Genomic DNA, 23451 nt, shown 5'->3' on the forward strand with positions numbered 1-23451 from the left:
CTTCCTCTATGCGGTTAGCTCTTGCAGTGCGAACTAGCTTCTCAGTTAGGTGTGAGATATCAAATAACAATAAAACATGCGTGTGTGCCACCTGTCGGGTATTAGTCACACAGGGGAGCCTCGACACAACCCGCCGTGCCTAATGACTTTCATTATTCAGCAGCAAATGTTGCCTCTCGGCTTGTGTTCCATGAAAGTGAACCTTTGCTGCAATAGCATTTTGTTACAAATACAGTTGGAGGTACATTTCCACAATCATATGAGATGCAATACAAAAAAGGGATGAATTGGAAATTATTTTCCTGATGTCATAATGACAGGCTTGCTTCATGTTTTGATTTGCTTTTTTAACATAGGAAAGTTAAACATCATACAGAGATCCCAATATGATGTTTATGGTAAAGGATCATTAGTAAGGTGCAATAGTCTTTAATTTGTTTATTGCCGAAAAAAAAAAAAATTGCACATTTGGATGCTATAGACGTCACGAGAAGCAGTTACATAACAGCTAACCAAAGGCCTAGGAAAGGAAGCGGCTCTTTGAGCGTCACGCTATCATGATTGCGCTCGATCTAGGTCAATCTGTGATTAGCCGACCGTACAGTAGACGAGTATCTGAGGATTATTTGCTGTCCACGGTGACGCCATTCGGTTGTGGCTCAGACCGGCCGTTGCGTCATTGCCTGAGCTTTGTGTGTCCTAGCTTCAAATGATGACATCATCCTGTGCCACTACTGCTTTGAGACATCACATCTAGTTAGTGATGTCACTGAGTGAAATATGGCATCATATGATGTGTGTGTGTTTGATAGGACATTGTGGTGGCCATTTCCTGGACAGCAGGTGAATTTGGCAAGAATTGGAATCTGATCCATGATCTCTAGCATGCTTATTGAAGCAATGATGTCATCAAATAGAGAGTTTATTTTGTCTTTCTTGGACATCTGCGATCATCGCGCCACTCTCGTGAGGGAGAAAGGGGGGGTTGGGGGTAAAAACAGGACGAGTGAGAAAATGTCAGGCACTGTGCCAACATGCGGGATCAGCACTATGAAAGGCCACATGTGAATCGCATTCAGCTCACAAGTGCACGTTATCTTACTGGAGCACAAGTTGGACTTACACAACTGTCCACATTCCAATTGTAGATGGTTTGGAAATGATCAGAAATAGACATTGGGCAAAAATGATGGAGTCTGCCAATTGCAATCAAGGGTGCAAGCCACAAGGCAATACAAACAAGAAATTGCAAGTCAATGTTGTGGATTTAATAATCCCATTACTGTTTATATACAGTATGTGTCTAATGGTCAAATTCATGTTAAGTGTTCATTTGATGTTCTGTACAACCAATTGGCAGGGTCTCTGCTTGCTCTAAAATTCCCCCTGTGGTAATCATGAATGTTTCATAATGGCTGCGAGCGTAGATCTGCCTCACAGACGAGTTTGATACAAAGCAGACTAAGCTAGAAGTGCACACTGAGTCACGTATACAGTAAGTCATATTTTGGAAATGGGCCACCGTTCCACTCGGGTACTAAAGAACAGCTGCCTTCATGTGTGTGCGATAGCCTGCAGGGTAACAAGCTGCTCGTTCACCTGTAAAATGTTTTTTTATGGGACACTTTTGTCTGGCTTCACTTTGGAAAATCTAATTTGAAGCATTCCAATCTCCTCTTGTCAGAAGGGAGGTGGAGTTACTTCGGACAGGCCCGGCCGGCTGGCTGCTTTTCTGTGACTGCACATTGAATAAAAGCCTTTTTTAAAAAATTTTTTATTGGGGACACACAAAAAATTTCATTTAGTACGCAGTAAACGCATTTGGACGGTAATATAACGAGTTATTAAGTAAACTTCTGAGTAACGTTTTCATTCATCAATTACCAAAAAGCCACAAAAAGCCTAAGAGTGGCTCTTTGAAAGCAGTTCCGATAAAACTGCTGCTATGGCAACATGCGCGCTAATCTACAGTTTACAGGCTTGCTGGTTTTCTTTTGCTCACATCGCATTTAAATGGGATTGGTTTGGTCCTACTGTATTGGAATACTGCTACAGTACATCATTTTACTCATGCCATTCAGATGCCTTACAGGAAATGGGAATGTCACTTCCCCCAGTGTGTGTGTGTGTTTGTTGAGGCTGGTGCTAATGCATGCAGTCAGGCAGCACTGATACAACAGCGAGAGCAGAAAGAAAGCCGGCTTTGTGTTCCACTCAGGATCTCGGACACAAGAGTGGCCGGAATGGCACACAGCCATTGTCGCGGGTTCATTGCGGTCTCACACACATTGCTGTAATCTTTGGCAGCTATAAACGCAGACAAGTTGTGTAAAGATTTGTCAGATTAAAATTGTGAAATGTGACACGACACTTGGCTGATTGCAACAAAACACGGAATGTTTGTTGTAATTTAAAAGCTTTTAGTTTGATTACTGTAACTACAGCACATGGTAAAAAAAAAAAAAAAAAAATCTAGTTTGTGCTTCTAAAGGGGGTAAAATCAAATGGACAAAAATGACATTGTTATTTCAGTGTTTGGCAGATGGTTGTGACAAATATTACAATTTTGCTCCTCAGCTCACCCTCAGAGGTCAATAGCGGGTGAAAGGTCACGTGTCTGCAATCGAGATTGACGAGAGGAGTGTGAGGTGCCAACACTCTCTGTCCCTGTTCTGCTAGCTGGTGAGTTCAAATTTTCAGCTACTTGCAATAAGGCAACTTTTTCAGAGAAATAACAATTAATTCATAACTAATCAATTATCAAATTAGGTGGCAATTACATTTATTTGTACTGATTTTCACGGCCTTCATTACAAATCTGGGTCAACTTGTGTTCATTAGTGTTCTTTTTTGTGTTGCAATTGTCGACATACATTTCAAATCCTCAGGAACTAGAACATTGACAAATTGGCACATGCTCTCATCATCAGTACTCATAGAGGAGCAAGTGGTGTGAACGTCAGTTTAGAACATGGAGTCTTGGATTTACTGTGCTTGTGCTAATGTGTTGGAAGCTTGTGGACAGCTGGTGTTTTGTGTTTACATCTGAGGAGTCAACGATTCAAGGAGACATACCGGTTGCTTGCTTTGCAGCTGAACTCGTCTCCTTCTATTCTATCCTTCATTTTGCTTTTCATCTGAGGCACTCTTTCGCGGTGAGGTGTTACCAAAATACCTTATTGGGGTAAAGAATAAAGAGGTTACCGTTTTTTTCCATGTATAATGCGCAAAATCTAACTGATTTATTGTCCTAAAATCTGGGGTGCGCATTATACATGGGTACAAAAAAAATATATATATATTTTTTTTAATCCGGATATGATACGAAGGCCGCCATTACAGATGCGCTTTCTTCTCTGCTGTTCACTTCAAACACGCTCCATACGAACACAATGCTCTCGTATCAGACGCTTGCTCGATCACCTGCTCGTTTGCTGTCACAATGTACCCTACACAAATCCGAAACATTTTTTCGCTATCGAGTTTGCTAGCGCATGCGCAGTGATACTGACCGGCAGAATAACATCCGGTTGTTCCCAAAGATGATCTTTTTTCTGAAATAATTTTACGTTCACGGACTTAAGTAGGAGTCAAAATTTGGGTGCGTATTATACATGGGTACAGGCTTTTTTCCAGCATCAACATGCCATGTTTAGGGTGCGTATTATACATGGGGGCGCATTATACATGGAAAAAAACGGTAGTTAACAATTCCTCAAAATATCATAACATAAGATCTTTATTAACACATTAAAAGCAATGTTTTTTTTCAATAGGTTGACAAACAATATTTATTTAGGTTCACAAAAATGATAAGTTAATTATCAGGTAGTCCACAAATATTGTGGGAATGGTCTCATACAGTCATACAAAGTGGGGGAAGTGGACGTACATGAGAAACCATTTATGAACAGGCCAACCCAGAAAAACACTCAGATTTAACCAAATAAAGTAGGAAGCAAGGGAAAGATGAATTGATAAACAGGTTTGATCAAAATAAAACCAAGAAACATTTTTTTTCATTAGATTCAAAATTGCCCCAATTGTTTGACTTTAAAAAAAAAACATCCACCAGGATGATAAAATATTATTTATCTCCAAAAATAAAATAATGAAAATAACACAAAACCAGGGGTGGACCCTGCATGTAATATATTGCCATAAATGAGGGTCACCCCCACTGAGTTGCCCTTTGCCCTCCTTAACAAATCGGAGGACCAGCAACTGATTCCATGTGCACAAGCATCCTGTCTTTTTTAAAGTTCGAATTACAAATTAGGGCCACACAAAAAAAATGCATATTGTAAAATTATACAAAAAAATCATTTTGAGAAAAATAGTCACAAAATGAAGAAAATAACATTGCTATTATACAAAATTAAAATTGTATTTTGAGAAAGGGTTGAACAGAAATATTTTTTATTCCGAAAAACAAATAGCCACATTTTTGTGAAAAAAAATTCATATTGTAGGAGAAAAAATCTTTACAAAAAAAAAAGACCCACTATAGCAAAAATAACCAAATAAAATCTTACAATACTTACTTTTTTGGTATCGTACTTGAAATCCTTCAATTGTCTCAATAAACCATTGTTTTCTTTAAATATTACAACTTCCCTTTTCTTAACTATGCTTTGTAGCCTTTTCTAGCGCCCAAAAGTAGTTTTCGCAATCCTACAACTTTTCTCTCGAATCATTTTTTCTTTTTTTTTTTTGTGTGGCCCTAATATGTCGTCATCTCAAGCAACCTGTCAGGGGTATTTCTCTTTTATCTTGAGATGATCCAACTCAAATTAGCTGTCATTATTAGCTTTGGAAAGCATGTGTAATTTTGCTATAAAAGATATTATTGACAAGTCATGCAAAATGTTTACAAAGAGTCAAAAAATGGAGTAGTCACGTCTCCCCCTCCCCCCACCTAGAGCCAGTTTTGCTGCTTTCGCAGAACCGCCTCGGCTCCCAGATAATAAAACTATCATCGTTACAAACAATGTTATATTAAACCACTAGTGATGTTTTCTCCTTGTACAACCCATCATCTCAAAAGTATACAGCTGTAGACATCGGTTGAAAAATAAGCCGTTGTATTTGCGGATAAGCTAGCATGAACCAAGAGGCATCTGCATTTAAGATTGGGAGGGGGGAATGCCCCAAAATTGTTAAGAACATGTCCTGTGTCATCAGCGCCAACGGTTGGTTTAAGAAGAATCCCTGATTGGCTAAAAGAAGTCAGGTGACCACCAGGTGAGGTAAGAAGAAGCCCCGCCTTGACGATGGGGATGAGAATATGGAGGCGTTTCCTTAAACGCGTGTGTATTTGTGTTTACATAGACATTTATATAGATTTTCCACGTACGGGTTCCAACCAGAGACAACGCACACGTACACACTGGTGCATGATGCTTCAGTCACTTGAAAACACTGCATTGCAAATTCCTCTGTCGTCATGCAGCACAGACAGTCGTGGAAACACAACAAGACCAGTGGGGGGGGTTAGGGGGGTCATTAATTCGGGGGGGGGGGGGGGGGAGAGAAAACAAAAAAAGGTTGGGGAGAGGGGCTGAACAAAAACTACAAAATTTGCTGCCTTGAACGTCCTTGAACATCACATAGAATCCTTGGGCATGACTATTTTTTTTTTCCAAATTCAGATATTTCACTTGTCATTTATGTAAGAAAAAACTAAGGTTTCACATACTCTATTATTACTATGTGTGTGCGCATCTTCTATTTTTTTTTTTTTTCACGTTTCATATTTGCATTGGTTTTCTCCTCTTGAAATTGTTCACCCAAAGTTTTTCTTGGTTTGCGTCTTTCCATATCTGTCCGTCGTCCATTCTTGCCACATCCATTTTTTTTTTGTTGGGGGGGTTGGGAGAAATCGCCCGCCTCGCCGGGGTTGGGCGGGGGGTTGGTGGGGGCGTGGCAATTCATCTCTCCGCTTCCATCGCTACGCTCGCCTTTTGCTCGGCGCCCGCGTGGGGGTTGACGCCCGTGGGCCAGGCGGGGCAGGGCTGTGTGGGGGGCTGCCCCTGAGTCCAGAGTCCCTGCGGGGGTGGCGGCACGCTGGGCACGTTGGGTGACACCCCCCAGCCGCCGACTTGCGGCGGCGGGGGCGAAGTGGCGGCCGACGCCGACATAGGGCTGCCGCTGTTGAAGCTCTCGGACGCCTTGAGCCGGGAGAACATGGTCAGGGCATCCGGGAAGTTGGGGGGTGTCGCTGGTGTGTTGGCTGGCGTGCACATCTGAGGGTAGGAAAGGAAAACCACGGATTAGTGCTTTTTCAAAACAGGAAATAGACATTTTGACCATGCGCTAATGATGCTCAGAAGCTCAAACATCCCTTTGCCGCCCCTTTTCATCCGGTTTCTCCAAGGTTGGCTCAAGTGACACCCTAGTGAGTATTTTAGTGTGTATAAACGTACAAATCAATTCATGATTCACTGAGCGACCAGGTTGTCTCTTTTTTCCTCACCATGAATAGACACCAAAATAACCTTATTGTGTACCAGCAGTCTTGCTGTTGTGCTGCCAGACAACACGCCCAAAGCACACACACACCAAACTCATGACTGTACCAAAAACAGCAACCAAGTGCCTGGAAGCTTGCATGGCCAATGTTTTGTGCCTTTCACCCACTTCCATGCCCAGCTTCCCCCAAGACATTTGTGACAAGGAAAACAACAACCTGCTGTATTCCAGCGGGAGGCAAAGGTGGAGCCACCTTCATCCAGGAGGCTTACCACTTAAAACAGGACAGACACCCAAGTCACAGACTTTTTTTTTCTTTTTAAAAAGAGGTCACCGCAGGCTCATTAATATAATCAGCCCGCCGATCGATTGGCCAGGCTCTAAAAACAAAGCGCCTTGGTGAACTAGTACTACTACGTAATTTAAAATCTTGAAAAACAGGATAGGCTGAAAAACACTGAGGCTTCATGGCACAGACCTCAGTCTGAGCCACTGTATCCTGTAATGCCATGGAGATTGCCACGCGCTTGACCTCGGAGTCGGAGCGGTGGTCCGAAAAACAACAGGAGAATAGCATTCCTCTCGAACAAGGGGGTGGCTGAAAGTGAACCAGTGTGCCCCCTAAAAGTGCTGCTGCTTAAAATTTCACAGGGGCACGCTTGGCTAGGTTAGACTGGACCATAGGTTCTCCCTTTGGCACACCGTTATGTAAGGTGAGCATGGTGCACTCCTGTCAGGAAGTGCTGGCTCATGTCTTTGAGGCCGTTTCCTGCGGTAAAACGACACCCTAGAAAGTACCCGTGACCTCTACCTTTTGTGAGCACACTACGGTGGCGGCTAATGTCTGGATTTGTTTATCTTCTGGGTGGGTCACTGTGGATTAAGCCTTCAATGTCCTTGAATAGAAAATGAAGGCAAAAACCTGACACCTGTCCTCTCAGGTTGTCTGCCAAGACCTCTGACTCATCCATAAACATACGCAGTTGCATTGTTTTGCTAACACATGCCCAGGCCACGTTTAGTTTTTGTTTGAGACTCAACAGAAGAATCGGAAAGGAATGTAAAAGCATCTGTCGCCACAGTGGGATCATTAGGAACAAACTGCCTGAATGTAATATTTGTCAACGATGTCACATTAAATTAGCCAAAAATTAATCATGGAATGAAAACAACAAAATGCCTCTTTGGAATCTGCCTTAAAAGATTAATCGAATTTAGTGAGGAATTCTAACATTCCAAAATGGTCAAAATAATCCGAATTACTTTGAAATGCTAACAACATCTGACTATAGAACCACGTTGCTCGGGGGGGACTGAGATTGTGGAAAAAAATATTTTCTAAAACGAACAATGCTCCATTTGTACCGTAAAGGTCACTTCAGCACCAGACTGTGTACTGTAAACAAATAAAGGATGCACATTTGCAAAGAAGCTGTTCAGAGCAAGGAAATGGGCACGATAAGTAGATTATCAAAAAAAAAAAAAGAAAACTCAAGTGAATGAAACAAAACAGTTAATGCTTAACTTTGTTTACTACGTGCTGAGCAATGAATGTAAAGTTAATCAAAAACTGATTAGGATGATTGGTTTTCTTTCTAATGACAGAAGCCAATGCTCCAAGTGGAAACGCTGCCGGGTATAATCCGAGCAATGTTAAGTGATCGAATCAAAGAGTGACTTAAATTCAAGAGTAATCTAGCCATTTGGGGGGAAAAAACACGGCGATAACAAAGAGTTGGGAGTTTGTGTTCAAAACACAGCCAACAAGCGAGGCGTTACCATGGGGACGACTGTTGTCAGGAAAGAGCGGAGATCTTTGAGGCTCTGTGGTCATCGCCTGGCAAGCCAGACTCGATGCCGTACCAGAAATAGGCAATGGCGAGCTTCGACTCACCGAAAAACTCCACCGTTTGTGAGCTGATCGTTGTTGCGTGTTTGTTTATGTGCAAACAGATGACATGGGAGGTATTTCAAACCTCACCAAACGCATTCCTGAGAAATACTCCCGAGTGTGTGCCAAGCTTAAAGGACCAAGTGGGGGTTCTCTCATTTTACATATTACGTTACGTTATCTTCAGTGATGCTACACCACAGAACAAACTCCCAGGCTTTTAATTTTTACAATATATGAATGGCAATCATGGCTCATTTCCTATTGCTCCGGCAAGTTGAGACACATAGTCGAAACCAGAAGTTTACACAGACTATAAAAAAAGACACATACGTGTTTTGAAATGAAAGCAGACTACAAGTTTCCCAGAGATAAAGTGCATTTGCAAATGAAGAAATAAAGATTGCATTGTAACACTGGTGTTATTTTGGATGGAATGTTTATGAGGAGAAAATTAAGTCAAAAGTCTTAACAGAGTTGCAACATGGCACTTGTGTACAACTCGGGCTAACTTGAAACACATAATAGATAACTTTCCTGTTTTTCCACTGGCAAAGTGCATGAGTTAATCACTGCGCAAAGTGAAAACATTCGCCCAATGAATCAACTTGCCGGCATGGAAGTTAAGACAGTTACCAACCCTGACCTTTCAACTCCTTCCCACTCAGCTTCAAGCAGCTGAAATCCCTTCTATGCGCACAGTTGATCATTAGCCAGTCCACCTCGTGTTTTTGTATGCTTATGTCAAATGTACAGTGAAACAACACGAGGAAGACGGAAAGACATTAGGAGGCCTGCGACGGGAAAATGATACAAGTGGGAGACTAAATGGAACATTTGTTGCACTCTGTAGTACGCGCTACAATGCCAAGCATGCTAACAATAGATGCCGTAGTTCACTCATGTGTAGGAAAATAGTTTGGCTTGGTAAAAGACCGGCTACGGAAACTGGGCCAAAGGTCATCACGAGTGAGAGCAGCTGCAAGGAAAGCAATCGGGTTCAGATTGCCAAGAGAAACACTATTTGTCACTATCTGAACGAGTCTAGTGCCATCACTTTGCTTCACTCGGCAAACTTGGGATCGTACACTGCTCGGAACAAATATCAGGATGAGAAAACGGCTTACAAACGTGATCCAGGCAAGCAGGAAAAAGGATGAACTAAGCTTGTGAAGGCGAGAGCACAGGAATAGTAAGATTAGATCTTAGCTAGTCTGTTTTCAAATGTCATCTGACCAAGCCAGACTGCCAAACGGGCCAATGTGACAGCAATGTTTAGCTGCAGAAGAAAAGCGGCTTCAAAGTTTCAAGTCGTTTTCCTGGCCTGACCGCAGCGTCGGGATGAGAGAAGTGAATTGGAAGCAGAAACCTTTCCGCTAAGATGTGTGTATTGAAAAGCCTTTGTGCAAGTGGTTAGGCTTCTGGGAAAGCTGTGCTCCAGGAAACGTGCAGGGCAACATGCTGGAACAAGAAAAAGCACTGCCCTAGCTAGCCACTTCAGATGTGGCCAACTGCCTGGCATGGCAGCCTCACCACTAGTGCACGGCCATGGGATTGCTCCTGTGCATGACAAAAAGCACACACATTGGGTAAAACGCATTAAATATCGTCTATGCTATTGTCTGTCTATTGTGGCTGACATACAAAGCAGGCCTTAGTAAGCCTGGCCAAATACCTGGCATTGGCATACTCCACTTAGCTAGACGCGTCGGTGCAAACAGTCTACCTTATTCACCCACCATCTCTAAAACGTCAACGTGTGACGACACATGGAAGGTGGTCCAGACACACAGAAATGAGAGCAGACAGTCGATGCGGTCCCGTCATGATTTATGAATGGCAAATTCTGCATCTGTGAGCATGGACATGGAATCACGTCCAAGTCTAATCTCGGAGATAAACACTACAAACCCACAGGAAGTGAAAGAAAGGCTTGCTTGCTTGCTCTAAAGAAACTGCACATTGACCTTAATAAAATGCGCTGAATTCACATTGATGGTAGTGATAACCAGCAATCACGGCACAATAAACTTTGTTTGTTCCTGACATTTTATCACACAGTATGGGGGTACTCATCCATAGGAGAGGCGTTGGGCGGTGCTAACTAACAAGATAGATTTTTTTTTATGACAGCAATTTACACTGCTCTAGGTTTTTTTTGTCTTTGTCCCATTATAACCCAGTCCCGACTTTGTTCCCGGGAAACCACATGGGTCCCTTGCCGCATTTTCTTTAACTGCCATAACTGTGGCAGGATTAAAGCAGGCTTTGTCACTGTGTTAGCTTCTCGGCTGAGTCACATGATAGGGCGGGGGGGTCACATGTTCCCGGACAGCTGTGGAAGTCATCCAGCTGGGCCACTTCCTTATTTCTGGTCACATGAGGATTCACTGCTCATGTTCATAGAAGCTGTACGAGGAGAATGTATCATCATGGAAACACAGCGCTCTGGGAAGAACAATTGTTTTTCCTTCCAAGATCTTAGAGAACACCTCATGACATGCAGATAGGATCAATCAAAGATTACACAACTGCATTTTTTTCCCAAACTGCCGTTTCAAACCCGAGTAGAAGAACGTCAACACGCCCTGATGAATCCTACGGTTTGAAAACAGATAACCGTTGAACAACTGTCCCACATGTGGGTTTATTTAGGGCACTGTGAGTGACACACTGCACACATGTAAGGAAAAACAAACACTCTTGACAGCAAGTGTGTGCGATTAAGGGCAGCACGTTTACAAGAAAAGTCAAGAAAAAAAAAACCTAAATGACGACAAGAGATTTAGCAAGCTAAATCTTCCCATGGTTCTTCTTGTTCTGGTGTGTGTGCCAAGTAACATTAAGAGACTCTTTGTCAATAAAAGGCACACTGGTGAAGCGGAATGTGAAGGCTCGTCTACCTTTAGGAACAGCCCACACCAGAAATACTCGGTTGCCATGGTTAAAATAAAAATGTATTTGAAAGAGAACCTCCATTGATGTCAAAAATGGAGCTGGATAGATTTTTCTCATCTCACTCTCAAGGTACCAGTTTGTGATTTAACTAGGCCAGAAAAAACTACCGTTTTTTTCCGTGTATAGTGCGCCCCCATGTATAGTACGCACCCCTAAAAATGGCATGCTGATGCTGGGAAAAAGCTTGTACCCATGTATAATACGCACCCAATTTTTATGAATTTTTAAAAAAAAAAAAATTTTTTATTTTTTTTTTTAAGTCCCAATGATCGTCACACACGCAGGGAGGCAATGGGTCCCATTTTTATAGTCTTTGGTATGGTCTTAACTAGGCTGGATGTAATTTTTTTTGTTGGCGTTGATTTCTCCGACTGCCCGTAAACGCACCACCGCGCACCGTGCGCATGGAGCGTGTTTGAAGTGAACAGCAGAGAAGAAAGGAACAAGGCAAAGTGTTGTGAAATAAAATATTACCTGTAATACGGATTTAGGTAGAGAACTGAACTCTCGCTCTTTATATAGCTGACGTGTCTTGCTCATCCGTTCTGCGCATCTGTAATGGCGGCCTCCGTATGATATCCGGTTTGCGTGTGTGCGAGAGCGAGAGAGAGCGAGAGAGAGAGCGTGCGAGAGAACGCTCAACCGTAGCGCGCCGCCGACCGCCCAACTGCACCGGGCTGGTCGATTATTGTGACAGAGCCGTCGCTGAAATTTAGAAGATATTTTTAAAGTCCTGATGTACTTTCTAAAATTTAAGTGGACCTCAGTGCGCACTGCGCAGGGAGCTTAATTTGGTGCGGTCGCGCAACCGCAGCGCGCCGGGCGCTCACTGTCGCATTGCTTAAAGAGCGCCTTTGTGTTTTAGGATGAACAGCAGAGACCAAAGGAACAAGCCAAAGTGTTGTGAAATAAAATAATACGCATTTTGTTATTTGCTGATTGAAACTGCTAATTAAACTGTGAATTGAAACTAATAGGAAGAAAACAACTCTCGCTCTTTATATAGCTGACGTGTCTTGCGCATCCGTTCTGTGCATTTTATTTCACAACACTTTGCCTTTCTTCTCTGCTGTTCACTTCAAACACGCTCCATGCGACCGCAATGCTCTCGTATCAGACGCTTGCTCGATCACCTGCTCGTTTGCTGTCCCGTGCGCGCACGAAGCGCGGTGGTGCGTTTATGGGCAGTCGGAGAAACCAACGCCAACAAAATAAATTACATCCAGCCTAGTTAAGACCATACCAAAGACTATAAAAATGGGACCCATTGCCTCCCTGCGAGTGTGACGATCATTGGGACTTAAAAAAAAAAAAAAAGAAAAAAAATTAAAATTTTTTTTTTTTTTTTTTTTTGTACCCATGTATAATGCGCACCCCAGATTTTAGGACAATAAATTAGTTAAATTTTGCGCACTATACACGGAAAAAAACGGTATCTTTATAGAGACACCTCGACTGCACTGTCAACCTGGTCAGACAAAAAGACATTTTCTACTGACTAGCGAGTAGAGACCGGCAGAGAAACTAATTAGTCGGTTCACTGACGGTTGAGAATCCTGGCAATGGCCTGGAGTTGATTTTGGTCTTTTATGCAATTGAGGCAAAGGGCAGGGCAGTACTTGGATTGTCAACTCGGTTCCAAATATTTAGCTTTTTTTTTTTTTTTTTTAAATAATGAATAACATGAGCCAATTTAACCCTAACTCCAACCCTGGAATGAAAGCAAGTGTTCAGAACATTCAGAGACAAATTGTTTTATTCTCATCAATTAATTAAAAAAAAAATAGGTTGCCTTAGCTATTTTGCATAATTGTAGTTGCAACAAAATGGTTTACTAATAACATATTTTGTTAGTATTGCCATTTTACATGATAATCATTAAGACTGAGAACACTGAAGCAGACTGAATTTAATCTCTACAGCAATGAACAATGTGCCATGCAAGATGGCCATGCCACTCTACTGTACTATTGTTGTGAGTCACACATGTAGACACACAATGAGCAACCTCAAAATACATGATAAAGCACACGGGAGGAGAAAGGCGTGCATGTTGGCATAAGCCAAAAAGAGAAGAAGAATTTGTGATTACGCAAGAACACACCTCTAAACACAACACTGCGAAAGATTGGAATGATTTAAATTGAAGATACTTTTGTTACGACAGGAGCCACATTGTTATGAAAACATAATTAATAATTGTGATTTACTCCTAAAATGGAGTTTGATTTAATGAATGACTTTCCCGGTAAAATAAGAAATGCACATGAAAGGAAAGTAACAGTTTAGGCATGTGGTGTTATTTGAAATTTGATACTGACAACAGAATCTGCTACCTACCGCGTACAAATATCACACCAATTTATTTCACGAGGGACCCTTGCGGGATAGAAGACATAACTTCTTATATTCATACTTCCATTCCTTCCTCGCAAGAAGACACTCAAGACCGTACCAAACATAGTAAATGGCCTCCTGAAGTCACACACTACGCCACGCCCTTTAAAGACATACGTCAAAACAGTAATGCTATGTGTTTACACTGTATTTAAGGGTACGCTTCTTTGATTATAAAATGACAAACTAGGTAGTCAAGGAATCACTGCGGTGCTTGAGATTTCAAAAGGTTAAAGGGTGTGTGTGTGTGTGTTTATATAGGCCCGACACCTTCTACTTTACCCTACAATGTTGTGTCTGCCCTCCCTCCCAAGGTTGCTGATGTGTCATGAGAGAGGGGGGAGTAGCAACAAGCAAATGAAATGAATGCAAGCACAGTGAGACTATTGAGAAAGGCACTGCCCCTCTTCCAGGAAACACTGTGTGTATTTTCCGCTCTCAACTAAAACGAATGTCCTAATAAAAAAAAAAAAAATTTTTTTTCATTTTATTAAAAAGCATTAGTAGTTCCTTCGTTTTTCCTCCTTGGAGGTTCTGTGTCAGCGTGGCTGATGGCTGTGTGTGTTTACAGTATTTCTGGAAGCTCACAACATGGCCGACATGTGCTTTGTTATTGTTAGTAACACACCAACCCTCCCAGCCTGTGAGAGTCGGTATCGCCCTTCATACAACCTAGGACAGTTTAATGCTTATGTCGATTGTTTAACTACATAAACAAATCAACATTTTAAGTTTAAAGATTTATTTTCACCCCAAACTCACCATTTGATGATGATGGCCATATGGGATATTTGTTTCTTGAAAAAAGGCACTGAGGGCAGTCTAAGAAAAAAAATCGAAACAAAACAGAAGTTAGATTACATTTTGTGTGTTTTATTGTCAACAGAGAAGCCAACGCTACGGTCGATCGTGACTTGTTTCGCAATAGAACAGGCATGTGGCGAAACAATTGCATGTCCGGGTTTGCAAGACAAAACGGTGGCCATTTATTGCGGAATTGCACACAACGCTACCGTGGGTCGGATTATAGAATTTAATCTCGAGTGAAGTCTAATTGGATATGCTTAGGGAGTGCGTTTCGCAACCCTGCTACAGCTTTATCTTGTGTGCAAAATTAATATTTAACTTCCAATTCCAGTGAAATGTTTGAAAAGCGCGTTTGTTGGACTACAACGAGGTAGGAATGTTTGGCGAGGCACACAGGCGCTAGCTAGTCGATCGTCGCAAACATAAACAGTCGCCGCGTGCAGACTTCATTTTCTTTTCCCCTCACCTCAAACTGCCAATGTGCCGCCTGCAGTAGCTGCTTCGCTTGGTCTGCTGCACAACCCGCCGTCAGGACAAACTGGTTAATCATGACTTGATGTTTAAGTTCATCCATTTTCGACGAAACCCGTGTCCTAAGTCAAAAGCAGACTTTCGACCGTTTTCCTCTTTTCTTCACTCGAGTTGTATTCCGTCTTCCTCCACTTCAGTCGTCCGCCATTACAGCCGGCTGGCCAAACACAAATATTTACTGTAGGAGCGGTGGGGGCGGGACCTCGTCTGATTGGCAGCGCTATTTAGCCAATAGAGTCAATACAATGCGCAAGGGAATTGTAGTGCAAAACAGGAGGCTCTCGTCTCACGCGTGTCTTTTAGTCGTGTATGACTGCCGTGTTCGAATTCCTAAAGATATACAATTCCAGAAATCACATGAAAAAGATGGATTTCAAACAGCAACTCAGAAAATGCAATACAATTCACGCAGTAGCTCTAAACAGACGTAGAAGTGTTCTCGGCGACAGTTTGTTTTGGACTACAAGTCCCACAAGCGCCCGCTTTGTTTGTAAAGCTCCAGGAAGGTTGACTTTTGTGAATGACGGCCGCTCTCGTCCAATTCTGCCGCTCGCAGCCCCGCTCTTTTGCCAAATATGGTAAACAAATCCACCAACGCCAATTACATCGCTCCGAGTTAATTTAAGGACAACCGATAGCCATGCGTGTAAAAAGCGACAAATATGTAGCGCACTGTTCCTACAGAATTTGCTACATTGTCGCCAAATAAAACGGCAGCATGTACAAATGTGGTGCATTTATGTTGAACTAATCTGGAACAAAACATCCGGATACAAGGCAATTCAATTAAATGATGAATAACATACTGTAAGCAATTGAAGGGAAATCAAATTAAAAGTTGTTATTATGAGCACAGGAAAACAGTCACGCGTGACTTGTTCAATATGACACTAACACACGTCAAGCACACTAACAACAGGATGCGGTGACGGAGCAGCATTAGGATTACGTAATTCCCGCAATACTACTTCCTTTGTTAAATTGCAGATGTGCAGCTTATAGTCAGACAAATGCAAGGTTCTGATTAAAAGATGGCATTTTCGTACAAACTGAGATACAAATCAATCCCACATAATGATGATTGCGACTTTGAAAATTTAAACGCTCTTTTATCAATGGCAGGTTTGTAGGAAGCAGTTTCACAACAATGTTACAGTTGGAAAGAACGACCTCTGGCGGACAAATGAAGATTTAACAGCCTTGACCGCATAATGTACAGCACACACATTACGCGTAGGGTCTGTTTTGCGACAGAGTTCCGTTCCAACAAGAGCGTCGTAATTTTTACGTAAATCGGAATTGCCACCCTAAATAAATTGCCACTTTGTTTATGCGGGATGAGGGGGTCTTTTTTATGCGTGTAAATGTTAATAAATATTAAAACGAATACAATAAATCCAATTAAAAAGTTGCATGCATGCATGATATTGTCAATACAATCTTAACTGACTGCAATTTTTGTTTTTCAAATTACGTGTACGTACCTTTGCTACCATCAAGTAATTCATTGATGCATGAATGTCATTATGAATGTGCGGTAGTTCACTTGAGTGTATTTTAAAGACCGACTAAAGGTCAATGATGCCATTCACAAGACTGGTGTTGTAAAAAGCCCTCATCAAACGCCTTTTCCCAAACCATTACATGTAGATGTGCTGTGTCCAGTACTGTATTCATGTCTGCTCGCTGCTCAGTCCCTGGTACTGGAAGACAGTGGGAAACTGGGCAACAATAGGAGCAGCTGTTCAAATATTTGCATGTCTCACCAAGCAAGGCCTTTGTTAAGAGGGGACCTGAACAAACCCGGAAACACTGCTAAAATCTGCCTCTCTTGGCGGGATGCGACAGCTGGCTTGACATAAACGTATGCACATTCTTTGAGTGTCAATGCATGGGCAGCGAGTGTTTCTCAGGGCCCCTGCCCCTCCAAATGTTCATTAGATGTGTTTGTTTCTTGGTTTGAAGAATAGAGATGATCTCATTTTGAAATACATGCCCTACATAACTGTTTAGCCAATTACGAAAAACAAAACAACAACAAAAGCATCTGTGATCATACTGGTGCAATAAAAGGGTATTTGGGATTTGTAATGCGGCATATGTCCACTTGATGGCAGTGTTTCGTTGAAAATCAGAATGACGCGCTCGACCACAACTGTTATATTAGAATAAAAAAAGAATAGAACTTTCAATTTTGGATGTAAAAATGAATAAAACTTAGAACATAAAAGTGCATGACCATTTTTACTAGACGTATAGTATATTACATCGTATAGAGTTATTACTGTGCAATAACATCCTGGTCTCCACACCTTTTTTGAATTTGTCTACACTGTTTGTACTATGTGTCCTCTCTGCATCCATTGCAGCCTGGTCATCCTGGATAAGGGACCTTCCCATCTGTGGTCTCTTCTCAAGAGTTCTCATTTCCCTTAGCTGGAGTTTTGAGTTTTTCCTTGCCCTTTTGGGAGTTTAAGATCAGGGGATGTTTGAGAATATTTGCCATTTTTCACATGTCCTGAGTGTTGTTAGTCACCTAAATGTTGAACAGAGGGTGTGTTTTACCAAAGTCAAATTCCTTGTTTGGCACGCTCAAACATGGCCAATAAAAAACTCTTGAATCTTGAATATTAAGAAAAGGTGAAATAGAATAGACTTACTATGGAATTATAGACAGGCCTATATCCTTTAATATTGTGCAGTGCAGTGATCAAATGCTCAGAAATAATAACGGTAAATTAATTAAAAAAAATAATTTTGATTGACAATTTTGATTTATTTGTTAACAATAAGTTAAGGTTTACAATGCTACTTAACACAGCTGCACTCGTGGATATATCTGACTTGTAATTCTGTAAGTAAAATATGTAATTATTCACAAATGTGGTAGCAAAATGTTCTTCAGTCATTTTGCTAACTCATCAAAATGGTAATTGTAAGGTTGCCTACATTATATAAAAGTAAAATAAAAAGTCAGTCATTTTTTTTCTCCTCTTTTTGACTTTACTAGTTAGAGTGTAGCCTACTGTACTGTACGTATGTAATAATAAAGAATATTATTAAGTGATTTGCATGTAGTCATCTGCACGAGGGCCCCTGACTACTCTGAACGCGACGAAATGCAGTTTGTAATAGACAGTCAGGGGTTTCTTTGTATCCCTAGGCATGCTAAAGTATCTCATAGCGGGACGTGTGGCGCGGAAGAGGTGCACAGGTCAAATTTCAGTGTGTTTAAAAGCTGGGAGGTGAAATGGAAATAGACTATTTGAAAAGAGGCAGAGGGAAGGAGAGAAAGGGCAAGGGCAAGCAGCCAATCACAGCTCCCTCCAGTCACTTGAAGTGATGGTGGGCAGTCTTTCCTGAGCTCTACGTTCATCTTATTGTACTTCCTCCTCGGCATCTCACGTATTGGCTCGACAGCAGTTAAACAGTGTTGACTCAAAAGCGCACCAGAGTCGACATGGAAGTGATCTAAGTGGGTGTTTTTTTTCCTTTTCCCTTCTTTTCATTGTGGTTCTACATGCGCCGCAGGAGACACCAAACCGAGCCCTCCTCCTGCCTCTGATGCACTTGTTGCGCACGGACCTGATGCGCCACTTGAGTCCTTGAAGAGGCAGGACGCACTGCAACAGGTGCAGGCGCAGCATCGTCTCAAAAAACAACTGAAAGGTAACTTTATAGTCATAGAATGCATCTTAATTTGTTGTAACACAACTTTATGTACCTTTGAATCCCATTACGCAGTGGTTATATTTATGGGAGAATTGTGCTTTGTCGCTTTCAGAATAAAAACGCAACTTTAGATGCCAATCTGTTAATTATTCGTCACGAAAAACCAGGATGCCGGTTCTGACGAGCCCAGACAACGCTAATAAGTTTAAGGAGAAATGGTTGACGGCGTACCCGGAGGATCAGGTCATCGCATCCGACTCGCCCCCCCTTGATGACAGCCTCACCAGCCTCCACTGGCTCCAGAATTTCTCCATCGTGAACGCAGATCCTGAGCGTCCCGGTGGGTCCGCGGCACAGGGCTGCTGCTCCTCCTCCTTCCCCTCCTCCCATCAGCACCTTTTTCTCAAAAGCTTTCCCAGAGGGGGCACCGACTCCCCCTCCAGCCCTCCTGCTGGGGACACGGCCGCCACGGGGATGCCGCTTTACCTCGGCAGCCCGGTCACCTCCGGAAGCGACACTACTCTCGTGCCGCGCTTCTCCAATTACGCGCATCTCGGCAGTGCGTTCCAGTCCATCCCAATCCAAGCTACCCCCCCAGCGGAGGTTGACTACAAAACAAACCCAAAAGTCAAACCGCCGTATTCCTACGCCTCGCTCATCTGCATGGCCATGGAAGCCAGCAAGCAGCCCAAAGTGACTTTATCCACCATCTACAACTGGATCACAGAGAATTTCTGCTACTACAGACACGCGGAGCCCAGCTGGCAGGTAACCGAAAACAGAGCCTTCCTTCTATATTATTGATGAGTCAGATAAATGAGTGTGTGAGCGAGGGAAGAGTAATTGACTCTTGTGTCACCATCATCACACATCCCAATCTTGTAGGAGAATTTTTGGGGGGGGACAACTATGGTGAAATACACAATTTGATGATGATTTATATTTTTATTACCAATGACGGGTGGAGCAAGCACTTGAGTGTGTTTGCTAATGAGGGCTCCTGAGAGATAGCTAAGCTAGCTATCAGCTAAACACAGCTGATTATGTTTTCAAAGTACACGACACAGCTTCCTTGAAAGCCTCATTAGGTGAATCTGCTTCCAAACAACAACAAAAAATACGTATCTCCTTTCCTCCAAGTTCTCCTCATTTGGTTAAGTCGCTCGAACGTACTGTTAGTGAGTTTATGCATGCGAGTGTCTGAAGTGTGATCAGTGGCTAACAGCAGCTTTTGTGTGTGTCGACTGCCACAACTATAAACGTTTTAAGTCCATTTATCTGTGATGAGAGCCACATAAGCTTGCACTGTAGCTAAAATGTTCCTTCTTTTCATAGAACTCGATCCGCCACAACCTGTCCCTGAACAAGTGTTTCAAGAAGGTCCCCAGACAGAAGGACGAGCCTGGCAAAGGAGGTTTCTGGCAGATCGATCCTCAGTATGCCGACATGTTTGTCAACGGCATCTTCAAACGCCGGAGGATGTCTCCAAACAGCTACAACAACAATAGCGGGGCTATCAGACAGAACAAATTGGTTCCGAGTAGCCACAGTACCCATAACAGCTGCCCTTATCAAAGTGGCAAGGATATAGGCAGCAAGCGGAAGAACCACAGTAAGGCCATAAGGGCGACTGAGTCCCCTCTTTTGGCAACGGAGGCCCCCAAAACAGACATCTTGAGGGGGGATTTTGACCTGACGTCCATTTTTGATGATGTCCTCAGCGGAAACTGTAGCACCTTTGAGGATTTGGACCTCAACACGGCGCTGAATTCGCTGGGCTGCGAGATGGAGGTAACCATGCAAGGGAGGCAGCAGTCGGCCGGGTTGGGGCACTGGTGCGGCCCAGGAGACGTCATGGGACCGAGCCAGCACCTGAATCCCTCCCAGTCGTCCTACGCTTATCTGGACATGAGCATCGCCTCGGCCGTCAACATGGCGGAGCTTCACGTGCCGCCGCAGCATCCGCAACAGCTGGACGGACAAGATCAGCTCCTACAGAGTCAAAATCAGCTGCAGAATTTCGAAGAGGCTTCCTCCCTGTTCCAGGAGCAGGAGGTGTCCTGGGGGGAGCTCAAGGAAGAGGCGCAGGCCAATCCACTGACTCTGGATCAGAGCTTTGGCCTGTATGAGGGCTTCTTTATGGAGATGCAACCATGGGAACGGGTCGAAGCCTATCTGTGATCATTGAGTCCCGCTTCCATTAATGTCCGATGAAAGCCTGACTTCCAGTCCAAGGATCAACCTTTTATTGTCTTTGTATTCAAACACAATAACACCACACATGTTGACTTTTACTCATTTCCCCCAAAAGTAGGGAAGAGACTAATCAACGTTTAGCAGCTATCTTAAGCTATATTATGTACACGAAGCAGCTTTGATTTCAACGTTGCTAACTGATGAACCAGGGCGAACGTTTAAAACAGTGAAATCTTTCAACCAGATGGACGAAAGACTACAAAGTGCAAATGGACGGCAGCCATTTTTTTGGGGTGAACTACACGTGAACAAAAGGCAGGATCCAATCAAAACGACTGAGCACTGTCAGAAGTGAGAAGACACCAGGATTCTATTTTGCTACATTAGCATTCAACTGGCTTTTTTGTTGGAACTAACAGTACAGTGTAAAACACCTAAAATGCCATCTCCAATGTCTATGCTGTGTCGTGATGAAAGTTGCAGATAACTTTAAAATGTATAGTCTGAAATTAGCATAAAGTTGTTTCTATATATTAATAATATTGCATATTCACTGCAGTATACACCATAAAACAGGAACGTTTGCCACTCTTCTGTACTGAAAAGGGGTGAAGGTGTAAAATGGATCGCCTTGTTTCTCAGTCAAACATTATGCACTTTGATAGGCAGCAGATCTAGTAGATGTCTAATATTCACGATGTCAGCGTTTATTTTTTCCGCTGTTGATGTTAGGTTTAATGATCACAGTGCACTAAAATGATCACCCGGAAGCTCCAAAATCGCATTTCTGAAGAAACGATATACTTTAAAATATTTTTTATTGGCATTTGACGTCAGCACAATTTGTCTCAGGTGTAAAAAAAAAAAAATCTCTGATAAATGCGCCAATTAATTTGCCCTACTCCTGCGCTGCCATTTATCACGTTTGGCGGATGCAATCCAGGTTGTGCCTGGTCAGTTCCCACATCAATTTGTGTGTGCGATCAAGTTTCATCTGGTTGTAAAATCAGGCTAAGACTATTGCAATAATGCATCTGGCTTAAAAAAAAAAAACACGTAGTTGCTCTCTTTGGTTGTATATAAATGTTATCTGAACTACAGTTGCATATACTTAGCATTCGTTGACTATATTTCGCCAAATTATTTTGATAAAAAAAAATATGCAGGTCGTTGGTCTTTGTTGATTCAGAAATCTTGTCACTGGGTGATACTGTTTCTTTCTTTTGATCTTTTTCTAAATATAAATGAGTTTGTCTTTGGAATTAATCACCTACTTTTAAACATGTATGAGAATAATAATGCTGTTGGACTGAGAGTAGTTAATAGAACCTCAACTGGAAAAAGGCCAGTTTGAATTGATGTATGGTATGAAGCGATTTGGTTTCTTCTTTATTCTTACAATTTTGTTTCCTTTGTACTTTTTTAAAAGAGCTGTTTGAACATGCAACCATGCTTCGATGCAATACATGGTGTCAATTAAAGAAATAATGAGAATTCAACAGTGTCCTTGCCATCCATTTTGTATCAAAACTGCAACTCCTCAATTCTAAAACTGTTTCAAACAACAAAAAAAAGTGATTCAACTTTGCCACGACTTGACCTATGCTATTCTATATATTATTAGCTCGTACGCCATCAACCTGATTTGTGAAGTACCATTATGAGGTTAATGATTACATATTGTGCTTTAAGTAGATTCAAACTTTATGGAGTGTGCTTCACTATTCGGGAGACGGACTGCGCTATTAGGCATGTCGAATTATGGCCAGTAATGATGGTAATTACCCATTTGCAATCCGCCGAGAATGACGAAGAAAGCCAAATTGCTTTATTATTGTCTTACCCTCCATTTCATTCTGTCTTTTGTCGATCAGGGCGCCCTGTTGGAAAAGCTCTTCCAAACCGACCGCCTCTGCCCATGCCGGCCGGGTTATATGAAAATACGTCTTTCCAGCCCAAATCTCTTTTTAATTGAAATTGTTGGCTGGCTCAAAGCTTCCCGGTGGCGGCAGGTCATGTGTGGAGATCTCCAGGAATAACCCAGATTCCCTAAAACAGCATGGGACCACTACAGTCAGATTCAAGTCCTCAGCGTGAGCAGTGTGCACTGACCAGCTGATGGAGAAGCTGATACTGTGATAGCCAGTAGAAGAACGTCACAATCTGGATAATAGGCTAAAAAAGTCAAATTGCCACTGTCTGTGTCACACGTGGTGCCCCTGTGCCGTTTCATTACACACAGGGAATATTTGTGTAGTGCCAGAGGTTTCATTGTCCACGCCCCTGCTGATGTGTGTGTACTCGGTGGACGCCGTGGTGGCCTAGATAACACTATCTCTGTGGAGCCAGAGGCCCGCGGTTCTATTCACAAGGCAATCGGATGAGAGACCGGGACTGCCCAGCACGCGGACTTTGCTCAAAGAAGGAGAAACAAGCGGCGAGCCATCTCTGCTTGCTTTTAATGGCTTATAACCTCCTCACTGGCGCCCCTAAGGGAGGCTGTGAACCAATCCATGTGTTGGTCACAG

General features: G+C 42.6%; 2 protein-coding genes across 2 annotated transcripts; one reads left to right on the forward strand and one right to left on the reverse strand.

The window, feature by feature from the left end:
* Nucleotides 1-4681: 4681 nt before the first annotated feature.
* On the reverse strand, nucleotides 4682-15237 carry LOC133171219 (UBA-like domain-containing protein 1). The gene is made up of 3 exons (XM_061304376.1): nucleotides 14991-15237; nucleotides 14480-14539; nucleotides 4682-6245 (listed from the first exon to the last, which is right to left on the reverse strand). The coding sequence occupies exons 1-3, from the start codon at nucleotides 15096-15098 to the stop codon at nucleotides 5931-5933; spliced, it is 483 nt and encodes a 160-aa protein (XP_061160360.1). The 5' UTR covers nucleotides 15099-15237; the 3' UTR covers nucleotides 4682-5930.
* A 2906-nt stretch (nucleotides 15238-18143) lies between these two features.
* foxj1b (forkhead box J1b) lies at nucleotides 18144-22422 on the forward strand. Its single transcript, XM_061304375.1, has 3 exons — nucleotides 18144-18724; nucleotides 18840-19495; nucleotides 20063-22422. Exons 2-3 carry the CDS (start codon nucleotides 18896-18898, stop codon nucleotides 20906-20908), a joined length of 1446 nt encoding a protein of 481 aa, XP_061160359.1. The 5' UTR covers nucleotides 18144-18724; nucleotides 18840-18895; the 3' UTR covers nucleotides 20909-22422.
* Nucleotides 22423-23451: the final 1029 nt, after the last annotated feature.

The sequence above is a fragment of the Syngnathus typhle genome, linkage group LG18, assembly GCF_033458585.1.
Source record: "Syngnathus typhle isolate RoL2023-S1 ecotype Sweden linkage group LG18, RoL_Styp_1.0, whole genome shotgun sequence".
NCBI classification, from domain to species: Eukaryota; Metazoa; Chordata; class Actinopteri; order Syngnathiformes; family Syngnathidae; genus Syngnathus; species Syngnathus typhle.